A 21,418-nucleotide genomic window follows, 5' to 3' on the forward strand; every position below is an offset into this window, starting at 1 on the left:
ATATGAAGTGAGTTATGGTTTTTTCCACATGTGGTAATGATAAATGATATATGTCCATAATATTGTAGTAAAGCCTCTTTAACTATTAAGAATTATTATGGTGAAATGAAAATAAATATTCATGATTAAAAATCTTATTCCATGTTTTTTAAAATTGTATATCTATAGCTTATATATTAACTATTTATAGTATTCAATAATATTATTAATAATTTAAAATAAAGCTATAATTTAGTTAGTTTTAAATTTAAAATATTTTAAATGTTATGTATTGTTCTAATAGTTATTATAAATTGATCTCCACTTTTATATTAATCATTTGATTTACATAACTAATTATTATAAAGTTCTTTAATAATATGTTTCGAGTGGTGATAATTTCTTTGAAGACAATTTTTTTTTTAATTTATACCTAATATAATATAGTATAATAATTTGAAATAATTTTGCAATATTAAAATATATATATATATATATATATATATATATATATATATATTTTAATAGAAGTTTTGATCTTTTAAAATTAGTTATTATAATACTCTTTAATGCTATGCTTTTATTTTAGTGACTTTATGATATTTATAAAAGAGTATGATCTAATAAATAGATATTTTATTTATTTTTCAAGAATTTTTAGTTACTAATTTTAATATAAATTCAAATTTGAATGGTCAAGTACCCCGATCTAAATTTTTTAGACTGCTATACTCTTATACCAAAGCTAACACATAAAATTGTATCACTATATCCAAACTAAAAGCGAATACATATATTAAATCGAATTCAACATTTTCAAAGCCTCCCCCTTTTTCAAAAGTCATATCTAAAACATTTCTAATATGTCGAACGTAGTCAACGTAATAAAGATTTTGTATAAATTTAGTAAGTGATTGATTCAGGACTTCTAATATCAAAACCTGGCCAGAGGTTGCCTAAGGCTACAAATACTGAAGCCCATCTGACGTAATATGCTGTAGCACGGTATTAAAAAATTGCTCACAAAATTGGTCATTTTGGATCGGTCCCCAATCTACGTGTCCTAAGTAGTGAATATGCAGTAATATTAAATTTCGTTACAGATTTGGTCATCTTTTTTATATATGTGGATACAAATACGAATTGAGATTAAAAAAAAATTATCCACTAAGCTCCACTCTGAGAGTGAGGAAAATCTAGTTCACTCACATCAGTGTTGTTTACGTGTATCCCAGTGGTGTCATAGCTAAGGACAATTAAATGGCATTCAGTTGATAAAAACTTCTTAAGGGACACGTAAGTAGATAAGAACCTCATTAGCTCGTGCAAGTCAATTCACAGTTTTTAACGAATATAAACTATGGGGAAGTGTTCCATTATATGAAGAAATTGCAATATGGATGTCTCTGTCATGGAATAATATTATTCCATCCATCCACTAATGTGGAAGCCGATTGGTCTCTTAATTCACACCACACAAAAAGATGAGAAACGACGTTTGCTTTTCTTGCCCATCTCAAATCTGATATTGGCCTTAATTAAAAGTAAAACTGATGGATACATTCCATATTTTTAATAACCTTATCATAGTTTTTAGGGTATGTATCTATATATGAGAGTCTAGTTTGTTAATGTGTCTATCTATATATATGTATGTATATTTATTTAGTCGTCAGATTGTCCCCTCTGTACGGACTATTGGGCAGACTAAGTGAAGTGATTCTGTTGCCAAGAAGATATAGCTATGCTCGGGAATATAGCGAGTCCTTCTAATCATGAGAGCACTTTTTCACTGTGGCACTCGCCAATCGCATATCTAATCGGCGGACTGGGTGCTATTATGGCTTTGCTAGCCTTTGCTTTGTGCATTATGGCTTGCTGCAACTGGAAAAAACCTAGAGGCTTCTTGGAAGAAAATAACTTGAGATCAGAGCAGAACAGAGAGTCAAATATTGGGAGATGTGGGGAAGAAAATGAGTTGATGAAGAATATCACGTCTGTTTCTTCGAATGATGAGAAAGTTGTCGTGAATATGGACGGCGATGAAACGCCGACGTTTATTACTGTGTCAACCTCCGCGTCTCCAGTTTGAAAACGCCAGCATAGAGTTGGATGTGCCAAAGGTTATAACACAGCGCTTTGACTAATAGAATATGATCATGAACATATATAGATCAGTAATGGCTTGCGTTTATTTCGAAACAGAGAAGTTTATTCCTGTTTTATATATCACCTAACGTGGATGTATGAATCTGAAATTCTTGCCTTGCGTGATGTAAAAATGCGTCACTGTTGTCGTCCATTTTGTATTTATTAGCATAAATCCGTGTATTCCATTGGATACGGATTTGGAATGTATGCTTGGTTATTGAAATAAACATAGCGGGTTCCCTAGTAATTTAGTTGCTTGTGCAAAATATGAATTACCCTCACATTAAAATATATTATAATATTTAAATAGAGTTAGTATACCATAATTAAAAAAATACGATTTCACCTTTCACCTGAGATATTCTAGTAGTATGGCTACTATGTTCACTGAGGAGAGAAAAAACATGATTCGAAGGATACCTGGGTTTGGGTATAAGTAGACTTACTTTTGGGTCATCTTTGGGAAGGTGAAAGTCCCGTAAGAAGAAATACATACAGGTGTTTTTGTGTGGGGGAATGGATGGCACATGGAGACATTTTAGGGAGTTTAGAAGTAGTGGTTGAAGTTATGGGGTTTCCGAGACATTTTTTGAGAGTTATCCTGGGCAGGCCCAGGATCAAATCCAACTGGCTGCCACTATAAACCTAGGCTAGGTGCAGCAACCTGCAAGCCACACATACCAAGAACTTATGCCTCAACAAGAGCCGAGACGTCCACTCTGGGGTCGCCTACTCTTCTAGCCAAGACACAACAGGCCATGTTGGGCAGGCCCAGGATCAAATCCAACTGGCTGCCACTATAAACCTAGGCTAGGTGCAGCAACCTGCAAGCCACACATAGCAAGAACTTATGCCTCAACAAGAGCCGAGACGTCCACTCTGGGGTCGCCTACTCTTCTAGCCAAGACACAACAGGCCATGTACTCAACGAGATTTGAACCTCCGTCTCGTGGGTTTCACCGAACGAAACTTACCGTTAAACCCCATATCACTGTACGTTTCCGAGACATTTTTAATTAGTCTATGTTGCAATCTATGGAAGGGTAGTGGTATAGTATGGAAGGGCAATGGCATAGTTTGATGGATTATAGATGTAAAAAAAAGTGGTGTAATATCTTGGGTTGTGGGTGTTTATGGGAGAATGTGAGACTATTAGTTAGAGATTATTAGAATCATGCTTACATTAAATATTATATATGTACCATAAATGGCTTAGGGCAGCCTTTGTGGTTGTGAAGTGGTGACTCCAGCTTGAAAGTGACCAAAAAATTAATAGATTAAGAATAATGCAATCTATGGCTAAATAGAATATCAAATGGTGTTTTTTATTAGATAAATAGTTTATATAATATTTTATATATTTTTTTCTATAATTATTTGTCTTACCAATGTGATTATGTTGTTCTAATTATATAAAACTAATGATATTGTGATTATGATTATCGTATCATTGTTAGAATTGTCAGCATCGCTTGACATAGTAGCTAGGTGAGTTACTATTCAGATTAATGAAGAAATGTATTAATGGAGTGACAAGAGGTTTGGTACAAATATCAACAGTGTTGTCACAACTATTACAATACTCAATATTGATTTTTTTTGACTGAACTTTCTCCCTCAGAAAATGAAACTCTGTATCGATATGCTTTGTGTTCTTATGAAATACTGGATTATTTCCAATTTTAATGGAGTTTTGGTTGTCACATTTGATCACTGTTGCAACCTTATGTTCTTGTCCAACATCAAAGAGAAGTCTCCTCAACCAAACTGTTTTTTGTTACTCAATGTAATGACGCCAGATCCAATGCTAAATGCATAGCCTGTGGTGGATCATTTGTCCTCTACATTTCCAGCCCAACTGGATTATGTAAAACATGTCAATATAACATCACATGAATCAGTATAAATAATACCAAAATCTAAGTTTCCCTCGAGATACCTTAAAACACCTTTTGTTGCAACCCAATGGCTCTCAAGGGGCTTTGACATAAATTGGCTCAATGAATTGTCTGCATAAGCCAAATTAGTCCTAGTTGTAGCCAAGTAGACTAGACTCCCAACCAACCATCTACACAAAGTCGTGTTTGCCTCCTTAGATCCATCATGATTCTGAAGTTTTAAATTCTATTGTAAAGGTACTATTGCAACTTTGAATTGATCCATTCTGAACTTTTCCAGTAAGCTCCTCACATACTTACTCTGTGACATAAAAGTTTGTCTAGAATCCTTCCAGACTTCCAAACACAAACAATAATGTAGCTCTCCAAGGTATTTCATCTCAAAGACTTGTGTCATCTACTCCTTGATTTCTTTAATGAGATTATTAGCATTCCCTCTAATGATTAAATCATCTACATATATTGAAACCGAAACAATCCTTCCCTCTTTATCAAACATGGTATAAAGATTAACCTCATTTTTGCTTCTTTTATAGCCATGTTGGAGGAAAAATGAATCAATTTTGTCATACGATGACCTAGGTGCCTGTTTTAGTCTATACAACACTTTCTTCAACCTGCAAACTAAATTTTCTTCACCCTGTTTGACAAACCCATCAGGTCGCACTAAGTAGACTTCTTCTTTTAACTCCCCATTCGAAAAAGCAGATTTAACATCTAGCTGGTGAATCATCCAATGTTGTTTGGTAGTTAAAGCAATTATTATTCCGATTGTGTTTAGTTTAGCTAAAGGGGCAAATGTTTCATCATAATCTATGTATTATTGCCGGTAATACCCTTTGCAACTAGCCTAGCTTTATATTTATCAATGCTCCCATTTGCTTCAAATTTAGGATTATACATCCATTTACATCCTATGGGTTATTTTCCTTAAGGTATTTTAACTAAATCTTGTCTTTTGTTTTTGATGATTGACTCATATCCTCTTCCATAGCAGCCCTCCATTTACTATAATGACTCAATCGTGGTCATAACATTTCTCTTTTTAATAATATTAACAAAACTCTCATAAAACATGAAATTAAATTTGCCAGATTTCAGTTAATTAAAACCTCTAAAAATCTTCTGGGTTTACACCTCTTGCTTTCTTCAACTCTTAGCTCTGATCTCTAGCGAAATCTAGACGCCCTCACTTACGGCAAAGCTGAGAAATTTCTTAATTTTACTCTAGCCAATAAAACCAGAAAACTAAACTCGCTGAGAAACCTCAACCTCATTAACAATTCTGTTTATTCCCCTTTATATCGCCAATTGCCTTGCGCGCTTCCCAATCCTCAAATAAACAACGCGCAGATTCTGCACCTAAATTCAAACCTGGAAATGAATACCTCCAGCAGCTTAACGCAGTATGATAATGTATCTAGCAATGTGTTGGGTCCAAGTATAAATCTGAACCTGAGCAGTAATCCCTCCATCAGAAAAACGCAGAAGCTTCTTAACACATCTACGCAGGTTGAAAGTCTGATCCCTACGCAGGAGTACGCAGGTCAAACATCCTCGCAGTGTGAAGTAGCATGCATCCCGACGCAGGAGCATCTTAATGATCTTGCACAGATTGACCACGTATATGCGCAGGTTGAAAGTCTTGATCCTACGCAGGAGATTCGTGAACTGGCCTCCTCGCAGCATGAACTGGCCTCCACGCAGCATAAACTTGAACAATCTATTAACTCATCTCAGCAAAATAATGAAGCCTCTCACGCAGTGGAATGTGGCCAAAGCAATAACTCATCTAATTCTCTTCACCTCCTCAGCAAAAATTCGACAGTAGTAAACCTCTCTCAGCTAGTGTTAGATGACAACCTAAAACTGCTTCTTGAAAAAGGTTTAAATTTTGCAGTATCCCCAGCCAAAATTCCTATATATGACATCATAAGTAACATTGAAGTCATTATAAAAAACAATGACCAAAACAAAGCAGAGGAAATAAGGCAAGATGTTTCCAGAATTCTTAGAAATGCCAAACCTCCCCTGAGCAACATATCCAAAGAAGAAGCCATAGCCCTAAAAAACATCAAAAATAACAAAAACATTATAATCTTAAAAGCCGACAAAGGTAATGGCACTGTCATCATGAATAGGACTGACTATGAGCATAAAATGGAAGAACACTTAGTCAACAATGGTTGTTATAGAGTTTTAAACAAAGACCCTAGCAGCAAAATTCTTCGCCAAGTAAGTGAAAATTAAAAGCTCCTCCCTGGATGCCTCCATTAAGAAAAAATTAATTCCTAATAATGCCATTATCCCTAGAATTTATGGAGTGCCTAAAATCCATAAATCTGATGTTCCATTAAGACCTATACTGAACACTATAGGATCCCCCACTTATTGGCTAGCTAAATATCTAGCAAGAAAACTTAGATCTTTATCTGGGAACACTCCCTCGTACATCAAAGATTCCTCTTCCTTCATAGAATGGATCAAAAACCTAGAATTTAATGACAATGACCTAATGGTTAGCTTTGACGTAGTGTCTCTCTACACTATGATTCCAGTAGATGAAGCCTTAGAAGTATTAAAGAACATTACAGACTTAGAAACGGTGGAACTTATAAGCATTTGCCTTAAATCCTCATACTTCAGTTTTGAAGGTAAAATTTATGAGCAAACTCATGGTGTTGCAATGGGTTCTCCATTATCTCCAGTGATTGCCAATCTTTACATGGAGCACTTTGAGCAAATGGCCCTTAAGTCTTTCCCCTTTACACCTGAAGAATGGAAACGTTTTGTAGATGATATTTTTGCTAAATGGAGCCATGGTGTGGTTAGGCTCAAGGAATTATTATCCCATTTAAATAGCCTCTCTCAACACATAAAATTCACCATTGAAATTGAGAAAGACAACCAGCTCCCCTTTTTAGATGTCCTCCTCACCAAGAAAGATGGAAAACTAAGCCACCAGGTCTTCAGAAAATAAACACACACTGACAGGTATCTTCATGCAAACTCCCACCACCATCCTAAGCAAAAAATGGGTGTCATCAAAACCCTAACCACCAGAGCCTCTAGAATCTCTGACCCAGAACATCTAGATGAAGAACTTGTCCATCTCCATGAAGTTTTTGTAAACAATGGCTATCAACACCACACCATCCGCAAAATAATTAAAGATTCCTTAACCAATAAACAAAACAAAAGGAAATCATTTGAAACCCCTAGAATTTCCCTTCCCTATATCAAAGGAACCACTAATAAAATTGCCAAAGATCTCGCTAAGAACAAGATTTTGGTAGCTTTCACCCCCCCTAACACCATAAAAAACATGCTTGAATCTGCTAAAGATGCAATCGACCCAAAAAATCACAAAGGCGTTTATTCGATTCCCTGTTCGTGCGGTAAAGTTTATATAGGGGAAACAAGGAGATCCTTTGGAGTAAGATTAAAAGAACACACTAGTGATATTACTAGAAATAGGTCTGATAAATCAGGTCTTGCAGAGCACGCTTGTTCCTCCTCTCACTATATATGCATGGAACAAGCTAAATTAATCCATAAGGAAGACCACTATTTAAAAAGAAGAATTAAAGAGGCAATTGAAATTGAAAAATCTTCCAATAATATGAATAGGGATGATGGTCTTTAACTAAGTAATACCTAGAAAGTACCTTTAATTTATGCAAATTCTTCCTCGAGATAGCATTTACAGCTCATAATTTAAAAAATTATAATTAAAATAAAAATATACATACATACATACATACATACATACATACATACATACATACATACATATATATATATATATATAATTAAATTAATTAATTAATGTATTAAAATAATATTAAAACTAAATTTAAAATTAATTTAATTAATTAATTAATTAAATTGATTTTATTTTAAATTTAGTTTAAATTATTTTTAATTTTAATTTTATTTTTAATTTAGGTTAAATTAATTTTATTTTTAATTTAGTTTTAAATTTATTATTAAAATAAAATTCAAAACTAAATTAAAATTAATTTAATCAATTTATTAATAAATATATGAAAATTCAAGCCGACCTCACCTACCCAAAGTTATCTCTCTATCCTTCTATTAATAGGTTCACATCTTCTTGACTCTCTCTTCTCAAAATACAGATCTCATTACCCTGATGATGGACTCACTTAGCTAGTCCGAAACATCGGTTTCATAAATTGCTCAGAAGTTTGTCATGTTTTTTGTATCAGCTATCTTTAATGGGACAACTTCTACCTACTTAGAAAGTAATCAGTAGATGTAAAGATGTACCTATGCTTTTTGGAAGAGTTAGGAACAATCTCACCAATTATGTCTAATCCCCATTATTCAAATGGTTGTTGGATGTTAACTAGTTGTAAAGGGAATGTTGGCTTTCATTCCCTTCTAGATATGGTTTGACACATTCTGCACATCATTGCATATTCATTTGCATCTTTAAATATCGTTGGCCAATAATATCCTGCATGTAAGATTTTGTCAGCAGTTGTATTTCCTCCAAAATGTCCTCTAGCTGGTCCATGATGTAATTCTTGCGTGACCTTTTCAGCTTCAAGTTTCTCTAATAATCTTAGCAATACTTAATCATAATTCTTCCTAGACAATACATCATTAACTAGCTCATATTGATTTGATTTAAATCTTAAAGTCACTTTTTTTATATAATTAAGATGCATAGGAGCATATCTGTTTTTTACATATATTTCAAATTAGCATATTGTGATTGCGTACCATTAAAGCTTACCTGTAATATTTGCACTTCATTACCTTGATCTTCTTCTAGTGGTAATTTGGAAGCTCCTGTTAACATCCTGCAAAAACCTTGGCCCCCAAAAGTTTTAGCTAGTCGGATTTCTACATCATATTCTTGGAGTGTTAGTTGTCTTACTGCAGGGTAGGGTACAACTATCTTTGTGTGGGTTTTAAGAAGAAAAGGTCCAAAGTATCTCAAAGTTTTAAAAACTGCAAATGCTTGTTTCTCAATAGTTAAGTAATTTAATTCAACACCCTGCAAGTTAGATCTCAAAAAGGATATGGGTGCCTTGATATTTTCATCATTCAACTGTGTCAAAACTGTTGCATATGATGTATCGGATGAAAAAAGTATATAAGACAAATGGTTTGAGAAAGTCAAGGGTTGTTAATGAAGGATCATTAATAATGGATTTTTTTTCAACTCAAATAACTCTCTTTCATCCTTGTTCCATCTAAAAATTGTATTTTTTCTTGTCATTGCTTGAAGGGGTTGGACAGTTTATGAAAATTCCGTGACAAACCATTTTAAAAAATTTATTTCGCCCATCAATGATTGCATGGTATTTTTGTTTTGTAGGAGGGAAATCTTCTCAATAAATTGGAATCTATCAGGATCAATGTAAATTCCTTTCTTGGATACTATAAACCAAAGGAGTTTGCCTTCTGGTAAAGAAAAATCAAATTTATTAGCATTTAAGGAAATGCCATATTTCTTGCATCTTTAAAAAATGTGCTTCAGGTCACTTAAATGATTGTTCCTATCCTTAGAATATACTATGATGTCAACACAATAAAAAGCAACTAATTTGTTAGTCAGACCTCCAAAGGTAATGTCCATAGCACGTTGAAATGTGGCACCATCATTAATTAGTCAGAAAGGCATCTTCTGATAGGCATATGTTCCCCACTTGGTCCTGAATGTTGTTTTTAATCTCTCATCTCGATGCACAAGTATTTGATTATATCCTGAGAATCCATATAGAAAATACATTAATTTAGAACTTGCAACTGATTTCAATATCTGTTCCATAGTAGGCAAGAGAAAACTATCTTTCTGACAAGCTTTATGCAGGTTTTCAAAATCAATACAAATCCTAATATCATCATTCTTTTTCCTTACGAGTAACATATTCGACACCCACTTATAATGTCTAACACGGAAGATTAGTTTGGCCTTTAGAAGCTTGTTCAATTCACATTCGACTTGACTCTCAAGGTTTGGGTGCATTTTGCGAAGCTTATATTGAACTGCCTTTTCATTCAAAGTCATTGGTATGGTATGTTGAATTATAGAGGTATCGTAGGATTTGAGATATGCATAATCCCAAGAAAAGATGCCTTTATATGTTTTCAATAACCTAATGAATGATATTCTTTCTTCAGATAATATGCCAAGGCCTAGGTTGACATTTTGAGGTTTTCCATTTCACCCTAGGTTTACTACTTCAAATCTTAGACTAAAACTTTGGGTTTTGGAGTTAGTAATTTTCTTGAACCTATCCTTGAAATCATGGAGATCTTCCTTCTTAACCATAGACTTTGGGATTGGTTTTTGATCATGATTATGCTTAATTTCTAGATCATGCTCATGTTCATCTAAGATTTTTTCTTCATATGATCCCTCTGATGTAATGAAATTAACTATATCCGCATCGTTGTTGAATACTCTCCAATTTTCTACATTTTTGGGAATAGATGGCCTAAATATTAACTCTATTGGAAATCTCTTTGGACTAAAGACTTCTGAGGCTATAAGCATGGATGCCACATTATAAAGTAAGTCAGCACTTGTGTTTTGCAGTCTAGGGACTGAAGATATGTTGAAAGCATAAAATTGAGAAGTCAATTTCTGAGCTAAAGATTGATAGTGGTTAAGGTGCCGAGAGACATAATGGATTGTATTTCCCACCTGTTTCACAATTATTTTAGAATCACCATAGAATTGCAGGTATTTAACATTAAGACCGATGGCTTGAAATAGCCCTTGGATTAGTGCTTGATATTTAGCGATATTATTAGTGCACTGGAATTGAAGTGTGCAGGCTATCATGGTTTTCTTTCCTTGCAGATTGATCAAAATGTACCCTACACCTGCACCATCTTCTCATTTGTAACTGTCAAAATAGAGAGTCTAGAATATAGAGTTATTAGAAACTTTATCTACTAAATTTAAACTTTTGGAATCATATGTTTGCGAAAAAATTTCGATTTGAGAAACTATGGCGTTATCTAAAAAGGGAGACCTCTGCTCATTAAAGGATCCTAAAGAGGACTCAGATGAGTAATTTCTAATGATATTATTAGTGAAGGCAACATGTTCGTTGCTTCCCTCGAAGTCGATGACTTTATATTTCATGAATTTCTCTCGGTCTACCGTGATTTGGTTTTGTTTACCATTGTGTGGCAATCACATGTGAGACCAATCAGTTGTGAAATAACCATGCAAATTTTCAGACCAATCCCTATTGAGAATTAAAACACACAATTCGTGAATATAAAGCACCAAAATATCAATTATTTGTGAAACTTTTGGATTAGAGAAAAGCCTAATTGAGACTGATGTTATTTCTCCGAGAACCTCTACTTTTGTCCTATCTAACTGAACTATGTGCACAATAGATTTTTAAGGTGTAATGTTCAATTTGCTACACACATCTCTTGGAATTATATTTGAGGAGTCTCCTGAATCAACAAGCAATTGTGAACATTCCTATTGAAAATTTCATAAGTGAGCAAAAATGGAGGATCATGAGTAATAGACCTATCACCAATAAGAACTAGATCTGAAGGATCTACCTTGTTTGAGGATGAGGGAGGTTTTCCCATATCATAGGGAGCTTGAGTAAGTACAACAGATGGCAGGGGAGTTAATCGAACTGCTTTCAATTCTCTTAATAGAATTTTATGTTGCTTCTTGAGTTTAGTGAGCTCATGCAATAAGATGTTAGATCTAAACATAGTTATCAATCAAACGGGAACTATTACCTCAAAACTTTTACTGGATTCCAAAAATCCAAAAAAAACATGGAAAAGCACCTTGAAATTGAAAACTATCGATGCGAGAATAATTTTTTTTGAAAGTAAATTTTCAATATCTTTTAAAAATAATAGTAAAAAGGAATAAAGGCCATTTTGTTTAGTGCAAAAAATAACTTGAAATCACAAAGTGATAATATTGGAATAACATTTTTCTTTTTTAGGGTACATTTTCAACACTTTTTAGTAATGACGATAAAAGCAAAATATCGTGACTCTAAAAAAATTAAATTTCCAATGATTTTCAAGCATGAAATTAGCGATAAAATATCATGTCTTTGAAAACCCTTAAAATTCCAATGATTTTAAAGCATGACATTAAATTTAAAATATCACTTCTTTGAAAAACCTTGAAATTCCAACAATTATCAAGCATGGTGCTAAGAAAAAATATCTATAATTGTTTTCAACCATAAGATTAAAGATAAAATATCACGACTTAGAAAAACATTAAAAATCTTGTCAATTTTTCAACAATGGAATTAAAACCAAAGATTATGACTACAAAACAATCTCAAATTTTCAAAATATTTTAAGCGTGACATTGTGGAAAAAATTTATGACTAAAAAAACTTAAAAAATGAACACTTCAACAAAAGAGTTATTATACGAAGAGTAATTTGTTTTAAATGCTAAATGTATAGCAATTTTGAAATCTTAGCCTAAGACAACTTGAGACATTGTGATTTTTTTTTTAAAATCAACTATCAAATTGCACATAATGGGATAGAGTTGCTAGACAAGCATCGACACATACCCTATAAAAAAAAATTCTATATATATATATATAAGAAAACAAAAATTCAAACATAAAAAACAATATATATATATATATATATATATATATATAAGAAAACGAAAATTCAAATATTGGAAAAAAACACAAAAACCAAAAGAAAACAAAAATTCAAATGTTGAAAAAAAAAGTAATAACAAGTAATAAAACATAAAAAAATGACAAAAAAATCAAATATTAAAAATATATAGTAATGCCATTAAAAAAAATGTAAAAAAAAAATTAACCAGAAAATGTAAAATTTATAGAAAAATAAATAAATAAAAAGTAGAAAAAATAAACTAAAATAAATATATAAATTAAAAAAGGATCATTTTCAAGTTGAAAAATAAAAAATAAAAAATAAAAACATAATTTAAAAAAGCTTTAAATAATTAGAAAAAAAGAAAGATTAAAAGAGAAAAAAAGAAAAAACAATTTACAATTAAAATAAATATAAACAAAAACAAAAAATATTCGAATTATTTTTTTATTTTTATTTTAAAATTTAAATTATAAAAAATAAAAAATAAAAAATAAAAGATAAAAAAATTGAAATTTAAAATTTAAAATAAAAAATATTTTAATTTAAAATAAAAACAAAAAAAAATCATAAACAAAATACAAAATAAAAATAAAAAAAATTCAAAACAATGGAAAATTAAAGAAATTTAAAACCTAAAAAAAAAAAATTATTCAAAAAAAATATTAAAAAATAAAAATAGAAACAATATAAAAAGAAACAAATAAAAATTTAAAATAAAAACAATTAAAAAAAACAAATATAAGAAAACCTTATAAAAAACCAAATATAAGTAAATAAAAATTAAAAAAAGGGCAGAGGGGAGCAAATGGAGGAGGATGGGAGCAGGGAGTCGGGGGGGGGGGGGGGGGGGGGGGGGTGTGGGGCAGACAGGTGGCAGAGGAGGATGGGAGCAGGGAGTAAAGGGAGGGGGGGGGGGGGGGGGGGGGGGTGGTGGCAGAAAGGTGGCAAAGGAGAGAGCGGAGCAGAGAGAGGGGGGGAGGAGTGGAGTGCTAGGGTTGAGGGTCGGCGGTGGGGTGAGGGGAGCACAGGGTGTGGGGTGGAGGCTAGGTTTGGGACGGGAGAGCGGAGTAGATGGAAGGGGAGGGGAGAGGGCAGTCAGTGGGGAGGGGAGAGGGCGGCGGCCAAATTTTTTGGAAGTGTTTTTTAAATTTTTTTTTCTTATTCTTTCCTTTATTTTTTTTTTAATTTAATTGTTTTGTTTTTAATTATTTGTTTTTTAAATTGTTTTTTTTTTATTTTTTAAATTGTTTTCTTAATTTTTTTTAATTGTTTTAATTTTTTTTAACTGCTTTTTGTTTTTTAATTTGTCTTTTTTTTTCCAATGTTTTTTTAAATCATTTTCTTTTAATTATTTTTTTTAATTGTTTTCTGTAACTATTTTTATTTCTTTATTTTTATAATTTTAATTAAAAATGTAATAATTCTTAAATTTTTATTTTATTTCATTTTTTACTTTTTATTTTGTTTATTTAAATTATTTAATTTAAATATTTTCAAATTTTTTATTTTAAATCATTTTTTTAATTTAATTTTTTCTTAATTTTTTTAATTTTTTTTGGTAATTATTTGAAGTTTTTTTTGTAATGAGGTTTTTATTTTATTTTTTATTTTTTTAACTTAAAAAATTTAGATTGTTTTCTATGTCGATCAATTTCTTTTTCTTAAAATTATATAATTTTTTTGATAAAAAAATCATTCTTTTCTTTTTTTTCTTTTTTTTTTATTTTTACTTTTTTCATTAATTTTTTATTCTTTTTCTTATGAGTTAATTTTAGTTTTTTTTAGGTTTTTATAGCTTTTTTGTTTTTGTTTTTGTTTTTGTTTTTGTTTTTTTATTTATTTTTTTGTATTTGATTTTTTTTGTCATGTCTTTCATACTTTTATTTTTATGTTTTGTTACTAACACGTTTCATGTTTTATGTTTTTTTTGTCATGCTTTTTTGTTTTTATTTATATTTTTATGTTTTATTACTAACATGTTTTTATTATTTTTATTTTTGTCATGCTTTATATTTTATTTTTATGTTTTATGTTTTTTTTTACATTTTTATAGGTTTTTTGTTTTTTTTTTTTTTTTTTAATATATTTTTTTGTATTTAATTTTTTTTGTCATGTCTTTATTATTAATTTTTTTTTTATGTTTTATTACTCACACGAAAATTACCAACATATAAAAAAAAATATCCACACTTAATTCAATAGAAAATTTAAAGTGTAAAAACTAAGTCCTCTAAACAAAAAGGGTTGATGCTCATGAGCACTTTTCAAAATCAAGATGAAAATCACTAACCAAAAAAAAAAATGTTCACACTTGATACATAAAAAAATTGAAGTGTCAAAAATAAACCCTTTAAAAAAATGTGTTGATGCTTCATTAACACTTTCCAAAATCAGCATGAAAATCACTAACATTTAAAAAAATGTGTTGATCTTGCATCAACACTTTTCAAAATCAGTATGAAAATTGTTAACATCGAAAATAATGTTCGTACTTGATATATAAAAAAATTTAAAGTGAAAAAAATGTGCTTAAAAAAGGTGTATTCTAGCATCACCACTTTTCAAAATCGGGTGATTTTTTGCTAGCTCAAAAAAACAGGTACCAATTCACTTTCTTGTTTGATTGGTAACTATGTTTCTAGTATTTTTCATGTCTTCCACTATATTATATTCGATTGTATCTAATATTACCAATGCTTTTGAGGCATTTGGGGAATTAGGAGGAATATGATCGGTTTGGCTAGTCTTAGATTTCATATCGATTGTTTTCTCCTTCGCAAGACTAGCAACTTTTTGCTTCTAATTTGTGATAGACATGTCAGGAGAGTTTTTACTTCTTGTAGTCACTAGCATTTCTTGTGCCTCTTCTTCAGTTGGGAGGATGAAATCACACATCCCATTTAGTTCAATTTCTTCTTCTGTTTCAACTTCCTCCTCATTTTGTGAATCTTCTTCCTCTTCTTGGTCAGACTCAACATTTGAAATGGTGTTTGGGGGTTGTGATGCAGAAGAAGAGTTTCTTTTGAATGATCAAAAAGGTTTCTTAGGAGCAGAGGATTTTGTGACCTATTTTTTAATTTCGACCATTTCATTCGACGTTGTTTTTAATACTTTCTGAAGGCCTTCAAGATCAAAACTGTCCTTTGAGATTTCTTCTTAGAGTCATCCTTAAATGTTACTTTCTTGGAGTTCTTTTCATCTATTTGTGATCTCTTTTCCAAAGCTATGATTCTTCTTTCTACAAACAAGGATTCTATCATGTTTTCTACAAGGGTAGCCTTATTGGATCTATCTACAAAAATTGCAATATTAGAAGGAAGAGATGATATATACCATTCTATTTGTACGCCTACAAAATGTTTAGAGGCAACTGCGATTTTGTTTAGCAACTTGTCAAATATGGAGTTGAAATATTTGATCCTTTCATCTCGATTAGCTTTCAAATTAGAAACATCATTGATTAAGGATTCTATGGTCCTACCATTAGCATATTTTGCAAGAAATACTTCTTGAAAAGTATCCCAGCCTCGAATTGAACCGGCTGGGAGGGAAAAATACCAAGACCTAGTAGATCCTTGGAAAGTATAAGGAAATAGTTTGATTACAACATCTTCATGTGCAACCCCATTGAGATTCATGGCTAACATAAAATTATTTAGATGTTCTTCGGTCGGGAGAGCATCATTAGGATTATACTTAGGTAGCCATTTTTTTGGGTTTGCTAGGAGTGCATTTGAATTTCCAACTATGACAGAACCATGATTTCTCCAAGTTTAATTGGTGATAACTTGAGTTGGGAACTGAGAAGATGGGAAGGTTAGTCCAGAAGTAGGTATAGATGGCAAAGAACTTACTACTGGCTTAGTACTTTTAATTATAGTACTAATTGGAGAAGTGGATATTTGAGCAGTTGCAGATTGAGTAGAAATGAATGGGGAAGTAAATGGATGGAAAGGTGATCTAATCTCATTGGTACCTGATTTTGATGTTGATGAAGTGACTTTCATACGTTTTGGAGGAATGGGGAAATCAAAAGGGCTAACCCCAAGTATTTCACTTTACAGTCTAGTTAGCACACCAGTTTGTTGTAATAAGGAGGTAACACTTTCGTTAGACACTTCGGGTCTCTCTAGTTTCTCGGAAGAAATGCATATCTGTTCCAATTTATGTATCAAACAATGAACTTTGGGAGACTTGAGAGTGTAATCTGGAGAGGGTGATTCCATTACTACTTCAAGAGACGAGAGGGATGTCTCTAAAACTTTAGACTTTTTATTAGGTGATTATGAATGAGTTTCAGAAAGTGTACAAATGGTGGATTTTTTACTCTTGTGAATGATTTTCGAATGATATTTAGGTTTATATCCCATTCACAGTCGAATGTGCTCCTTCTAGTGCTAAAATGCTACAGCGTCTGAATTCTGCTGCCGAAACATGCGGGATAACCAACCGGTCTATACCTTAAGACAGCTCCTTTTCTATTTAAAGTGGTGGCTCTGACTTAGAATAATGGGACCAGTTTCCCAGTCTGGATTTTAAAATAAGAGTGGGTGGTTCGTGAGTGCATGTAATAGAATAATGATAATCTAAGTCACCTATTCTATAATGCTATTTATCTAACTAAATTATTCTAATATAAACCTGGGTATTCTTGTGTGGTATGTGATCTACAAAGATCTCTATTTAACATGTGATAATAAAGATTCAACACAACTAAATAGAGGTGATAACGTAAAAGATAATTCTTTTGACTAGATAGTTAGTCAAAGGAATTTATAAAATATATCACATATATGATGAGATATATATGAAAGTCACAATTTCAACTAGGCATCATACAAAAGTGCAATTAACGCTTAACAAAAAATAATAAATCTCACATATAATTCATGAAAGTAAGGTTTTCTCACTAATTAAATGTAAACATAATCAATCATACATGATAATAGTACCATATGTGTGAAGTCCTGCTTATTTTTCAAATGACATAAACCAACTTCTTTCTTCAAATCAAATTGTCTCCTAAGAATACAAAAGTGCATCAACAAAGGAAAGTAGTTTGATATCTAAAAGAAACGATCATGTTCCATAATTTCACCAAAGCATTCACAAACTTACAATAGTGCATTCTTTGCAAATGTTTTTGATAAAATTCTGGACCCTTCTCTAAATGCATGAGATGGGTATAAATACTATTCTAACTAAAAGTGCAAAAATAGATTATACAACATTTGAGGACGTTTCAAACAACCTTCCTCCAAACTAGGTACCTAAATCCAAAAATAAAAAGAGGTTAAATAAACATAACTAAGAGTACAACTTGTTGTCTGCCAATTGGTCCTTTAAATTACAAATATTGGTCATCGGTTGAATTTGAGGAGGTTCCCCCAAATGTGTCTTGACCTATCCTGTGAAGATTGCATCGGTGAGCGTTGGCAGCATCCTTTGAGTCATATGAAGGGAACATTTTAGAGTCATCATCTGGCTATGTCGATTAACAAGTTACTGCCAATATGACTCATAGTTGGTCACGGTTAGTTTGTCATTATGTCTCTTTGACTCCCCACCTTTTCTTGCCAGCCTTTATGCAAAGCAGTTAAATCAGGCATTTCTTTCGTACTGCCTTCTTTAATGAGATTGCTGGCAAACAGGATGTGATTCACCACCTTAATGATATTATTTGATACTCTGGCTTCCCTTGTGACTACTAGGTCGGCTTGTTTTATTCTCACGTTCGAATCTATGAAGAAAATTTCTTTATGAGTTTCCTCAATCTTGGGTAGATTGGATTTCCTTCCATCTTATGTTTCATTCCATTCAATGAAATCATAGATTTTGGTGTTTAAATCATTAAACTCCATTCTCTGGTCGATTTCCTTATCTGTCAACTAGTTGCTAGTAGTCAAATAGGGAGTAATGTGTGACATCTTCTAGCATTAATAATCATGTTGTTTTACCACAAGGGAATTTAATTACAGGGCCTCTCTAATGAACTCCTTAGTAGTGGGAACATCCTTGTATCCTTCAATGGATTGCTGCATTTATTGGAGTTACATGTTTTTGGCTGATATATCAACTTCATGGCTTATTTTTAAGACCTCCATGTCTTGCTGCAATTGTGTGAGCTGGTCAGCCACCTACCTGTTTGTGCTTGTTTTCTCTACCTCAATGTATTGTTTGAGTTGCGCAATTCTCTCCTCTTTCTCCCTCACTAAAGTAGAGACCTCAATAGCCTTGTCCATAGTGGTCGATGCATATTCTCCTGTGAACTGTGATATTCTAGTCAACTTCTCAACCGGATTTAAAGGATGTCCTTCCACACAATGTCCATCGGCTCGTTTCCGGGTGAGAATTCGGGTGTATCTACCCTTCTCCTTTTTCTCTGCCTTCTAACTGCAACCTTGTGGAGAGGGCTATAGAACACATCAGGTGAAGGTATTCTAGTTAGTTTTAGAACAATTTCTGATGTGGGTAGAGTAGGGATAATTCTAGTATGTTGGAACATTGTTGCTTGTTCCTCCATAGGTGTGGATTGTTTGTCAACATACTTGGGCTTTGTATCCTTATGAACATGCAGAGGAGTATTACGTTCCTCTGTTTCTTGGGTATTTGAGGCTTTTGGAGTTCCTTTCAATTTCTTATTAAATTTATCCGACTTCTGTTCCAAACTATTGTCTTTGGCCTCTTAACTAATATTTGTAGTCACGTTGCTCATAACTTGTTTCTCAGCTGACTTCCTGATGAACTCACCTGTGTTGTTTGTGTCTTGAGGTTTCCCTGTGTCTGATGTCTTCTCAGTGTTTACCTCAGAGTCTACTTGAGAGCTAGGACCTCCACTATCAACAGTGACACTTGGTGTAGACTTATCCTCGGGCTTTAATAGATGCATTACGATCACTCGGAGCCTCTCATCTCTGAATTCCTGAACTCTTTGAAAATATTCAGGCTTCAAATCCACCTTCGCCCATTCAAACATGTGTTCGAAGGATACGACCGACTGTAACAAATCCTCAAAATAATTATCTTTATGATTGTATGGCTTGAGATTCACTCCAGTAGTGACATTATATGCGACTTTGTTTGGATCGAACTACCTCTTAGGAAATGTATGAATATTAATGGCTTCCATATGTGTTGATCCTTTAGTAGCATGAAAAAAATTCGCTAAAGAAAAAGAAACGCATTTGATAAGGAAAGTCATCCGTAATGACTTATTTTCATCTTTGAGAACTTTAGTGAGGTTCCTTCCCATTGTTTGGTAGGAAATATCTCTTGCTAATAACTTATCAGAAACATATAAAGGAAGGACATGTGGATCGACTATAATACCAAAAACCCTAATGTAGGTGAACTATTGTTCAATCAAATACTTTCTGACAGTAAGCAGGTTTGTTGTGGCTCCTTGGGAAAACCTAGGGGCTTTATTATTCAAAATTATTTGATGTAGGGGCAACACAACAACATGAAATATCTTATAGAAGTGAGCTATGTAATGCTATTCCCATATTTTTTTATGATTGAGATGGATTGGGTAAGGATCTTGTAAGGTCCATTTCCAACCCATGGTTGGAAATGTCATGCAAAAAACATATAGCATCCATAATGTAGGCACTAAAATAGAAGGGAGGGAGGTTATCTGAAGAGGATGCTTTCTTCTGTCGATATTAGGTAATGATCATGGCTGGGTTGTGGGACAGGATGGAAGACCAATTCATGATATGGCAATTAACACAGGCATCAATTAGAGGAATCCATTCTATTGAAAATTTAGTATTATTGGGTAGCCCATACAAGCTACATAACATGGCTACTACATAGTTGTAGGGGTTTTCTAAAGAGGCTATAACATACATACCCAATTTTTCATATTTGAATTTGTTTTCCAACACTCTCCAACCATGAATTAGCTTGAAGGGGTCTAGGTTCCTCTTTGTGAAGTTAGCCAGAAATATGTTGTCATAGATATCCTGTGGGTCAGGTATGTGGTACATATTCTTCAAGTACTCTATTTTGAATGACCCTATGAGCTCCATAATTGAATTCTTGAACTCCCTATCTTCAATGATAAGTTTTTCGATCACCCACCTGATCATATCTATGTATGGGAGGATTTTATTCTTGATCCTATCCTATTAATGAAATAACAGGAAGCATCTCTGCATTGAAGTCCTTAAGGCCTTGTTGAGCCCGTTGTTTCTCTCGTAATAGTGATTTTAGGATAATCATCCTCCAGTCTATTGTATATCACTTCCCAAGATGTTGTGCCTCTGATAGCATCACAAATTTTATCAGCGAAGATAGGAGCCATCTCTGTAAACTCATATTCAACAATGGTCTATTTGTGTTAGCTTCGTATAATACTAGTAATTCCCCCATTACTCTTGTCATTGTATCACTTATTGCTATTATTGTACCCCTATTGTCCCCATTTTGTTATTAGTGTGCCCCATAGAAACCCACTATTGTTATTGTTGTGCCCTTATGTTATTACTGTTATGTTGGCTTGACTATATTGTGACCCCTTAGACTCTTATATATAGAAGGGAGGTTTAGTCATTTGTATCATCCAAGAATAATGAGGCATCCCCCTCAAAGAGGCTGAATTTTCAGGCGTTGATCTATCTTTTCTATCTTTTTGTGAGCTTGTTTCATAACATTTGGTATCAGGGCTTTGGATTCTATGGTTTCGCTGCTCCAAACAGGTCATCATGCCATTTTCGCTATAACTTTTTTTTTGTGACGTTTTAGGAGCTAAAC

General features: G+C 32.8%; 1 protein-coding gene across 1 annotated transcript; it reads left to right on the plus strand.

Moving 5' to 3' along the window:
- The first annotated feature begins 1,723 nt into the window (after window positions 1–1,723).
- On the plus strand, window positions 1,724–2,071 carry LOC149145407 (protein GLUTAMINE DUMPER 4-like). The gene has a single exon (XM_089452435.1). The coding sequence runs from the start codon at window positions 1,724–1,726 to the stop codon at window positions 2,069–2,071; it is 348 nt and encodes a 115-aa protein (XP_089308561.1).
- The last annotated feature ends 19,347 nt before the right edge of the window (window positions 2,072–21,418 follow it).

The sequence above is a fragment of the Pinus tabuliformis genome, chromosome X (genome assembly GCF_031772625.1).
Source record: "Pinus tabuliformis cultivar Carrire ecotype Pingquan chromosome X, CPIR1, whole genome shotgun sequence".
Lineage (NCBI taxonomy): Eukaryota > Viridiplantae > Streptophyta > Pinopsida > Pinales > Pinaceae > Pinus > Pinus tabuliformis.

Coding starts and splice junctions, on each gene's coding strand:
- LOC149145407 (XM_089452435.1), top strand. CDS start 1,724: ATGCTCGGGAATATAGCGAGTCCTTCTAATCATGAGAGCACTTTTTCA.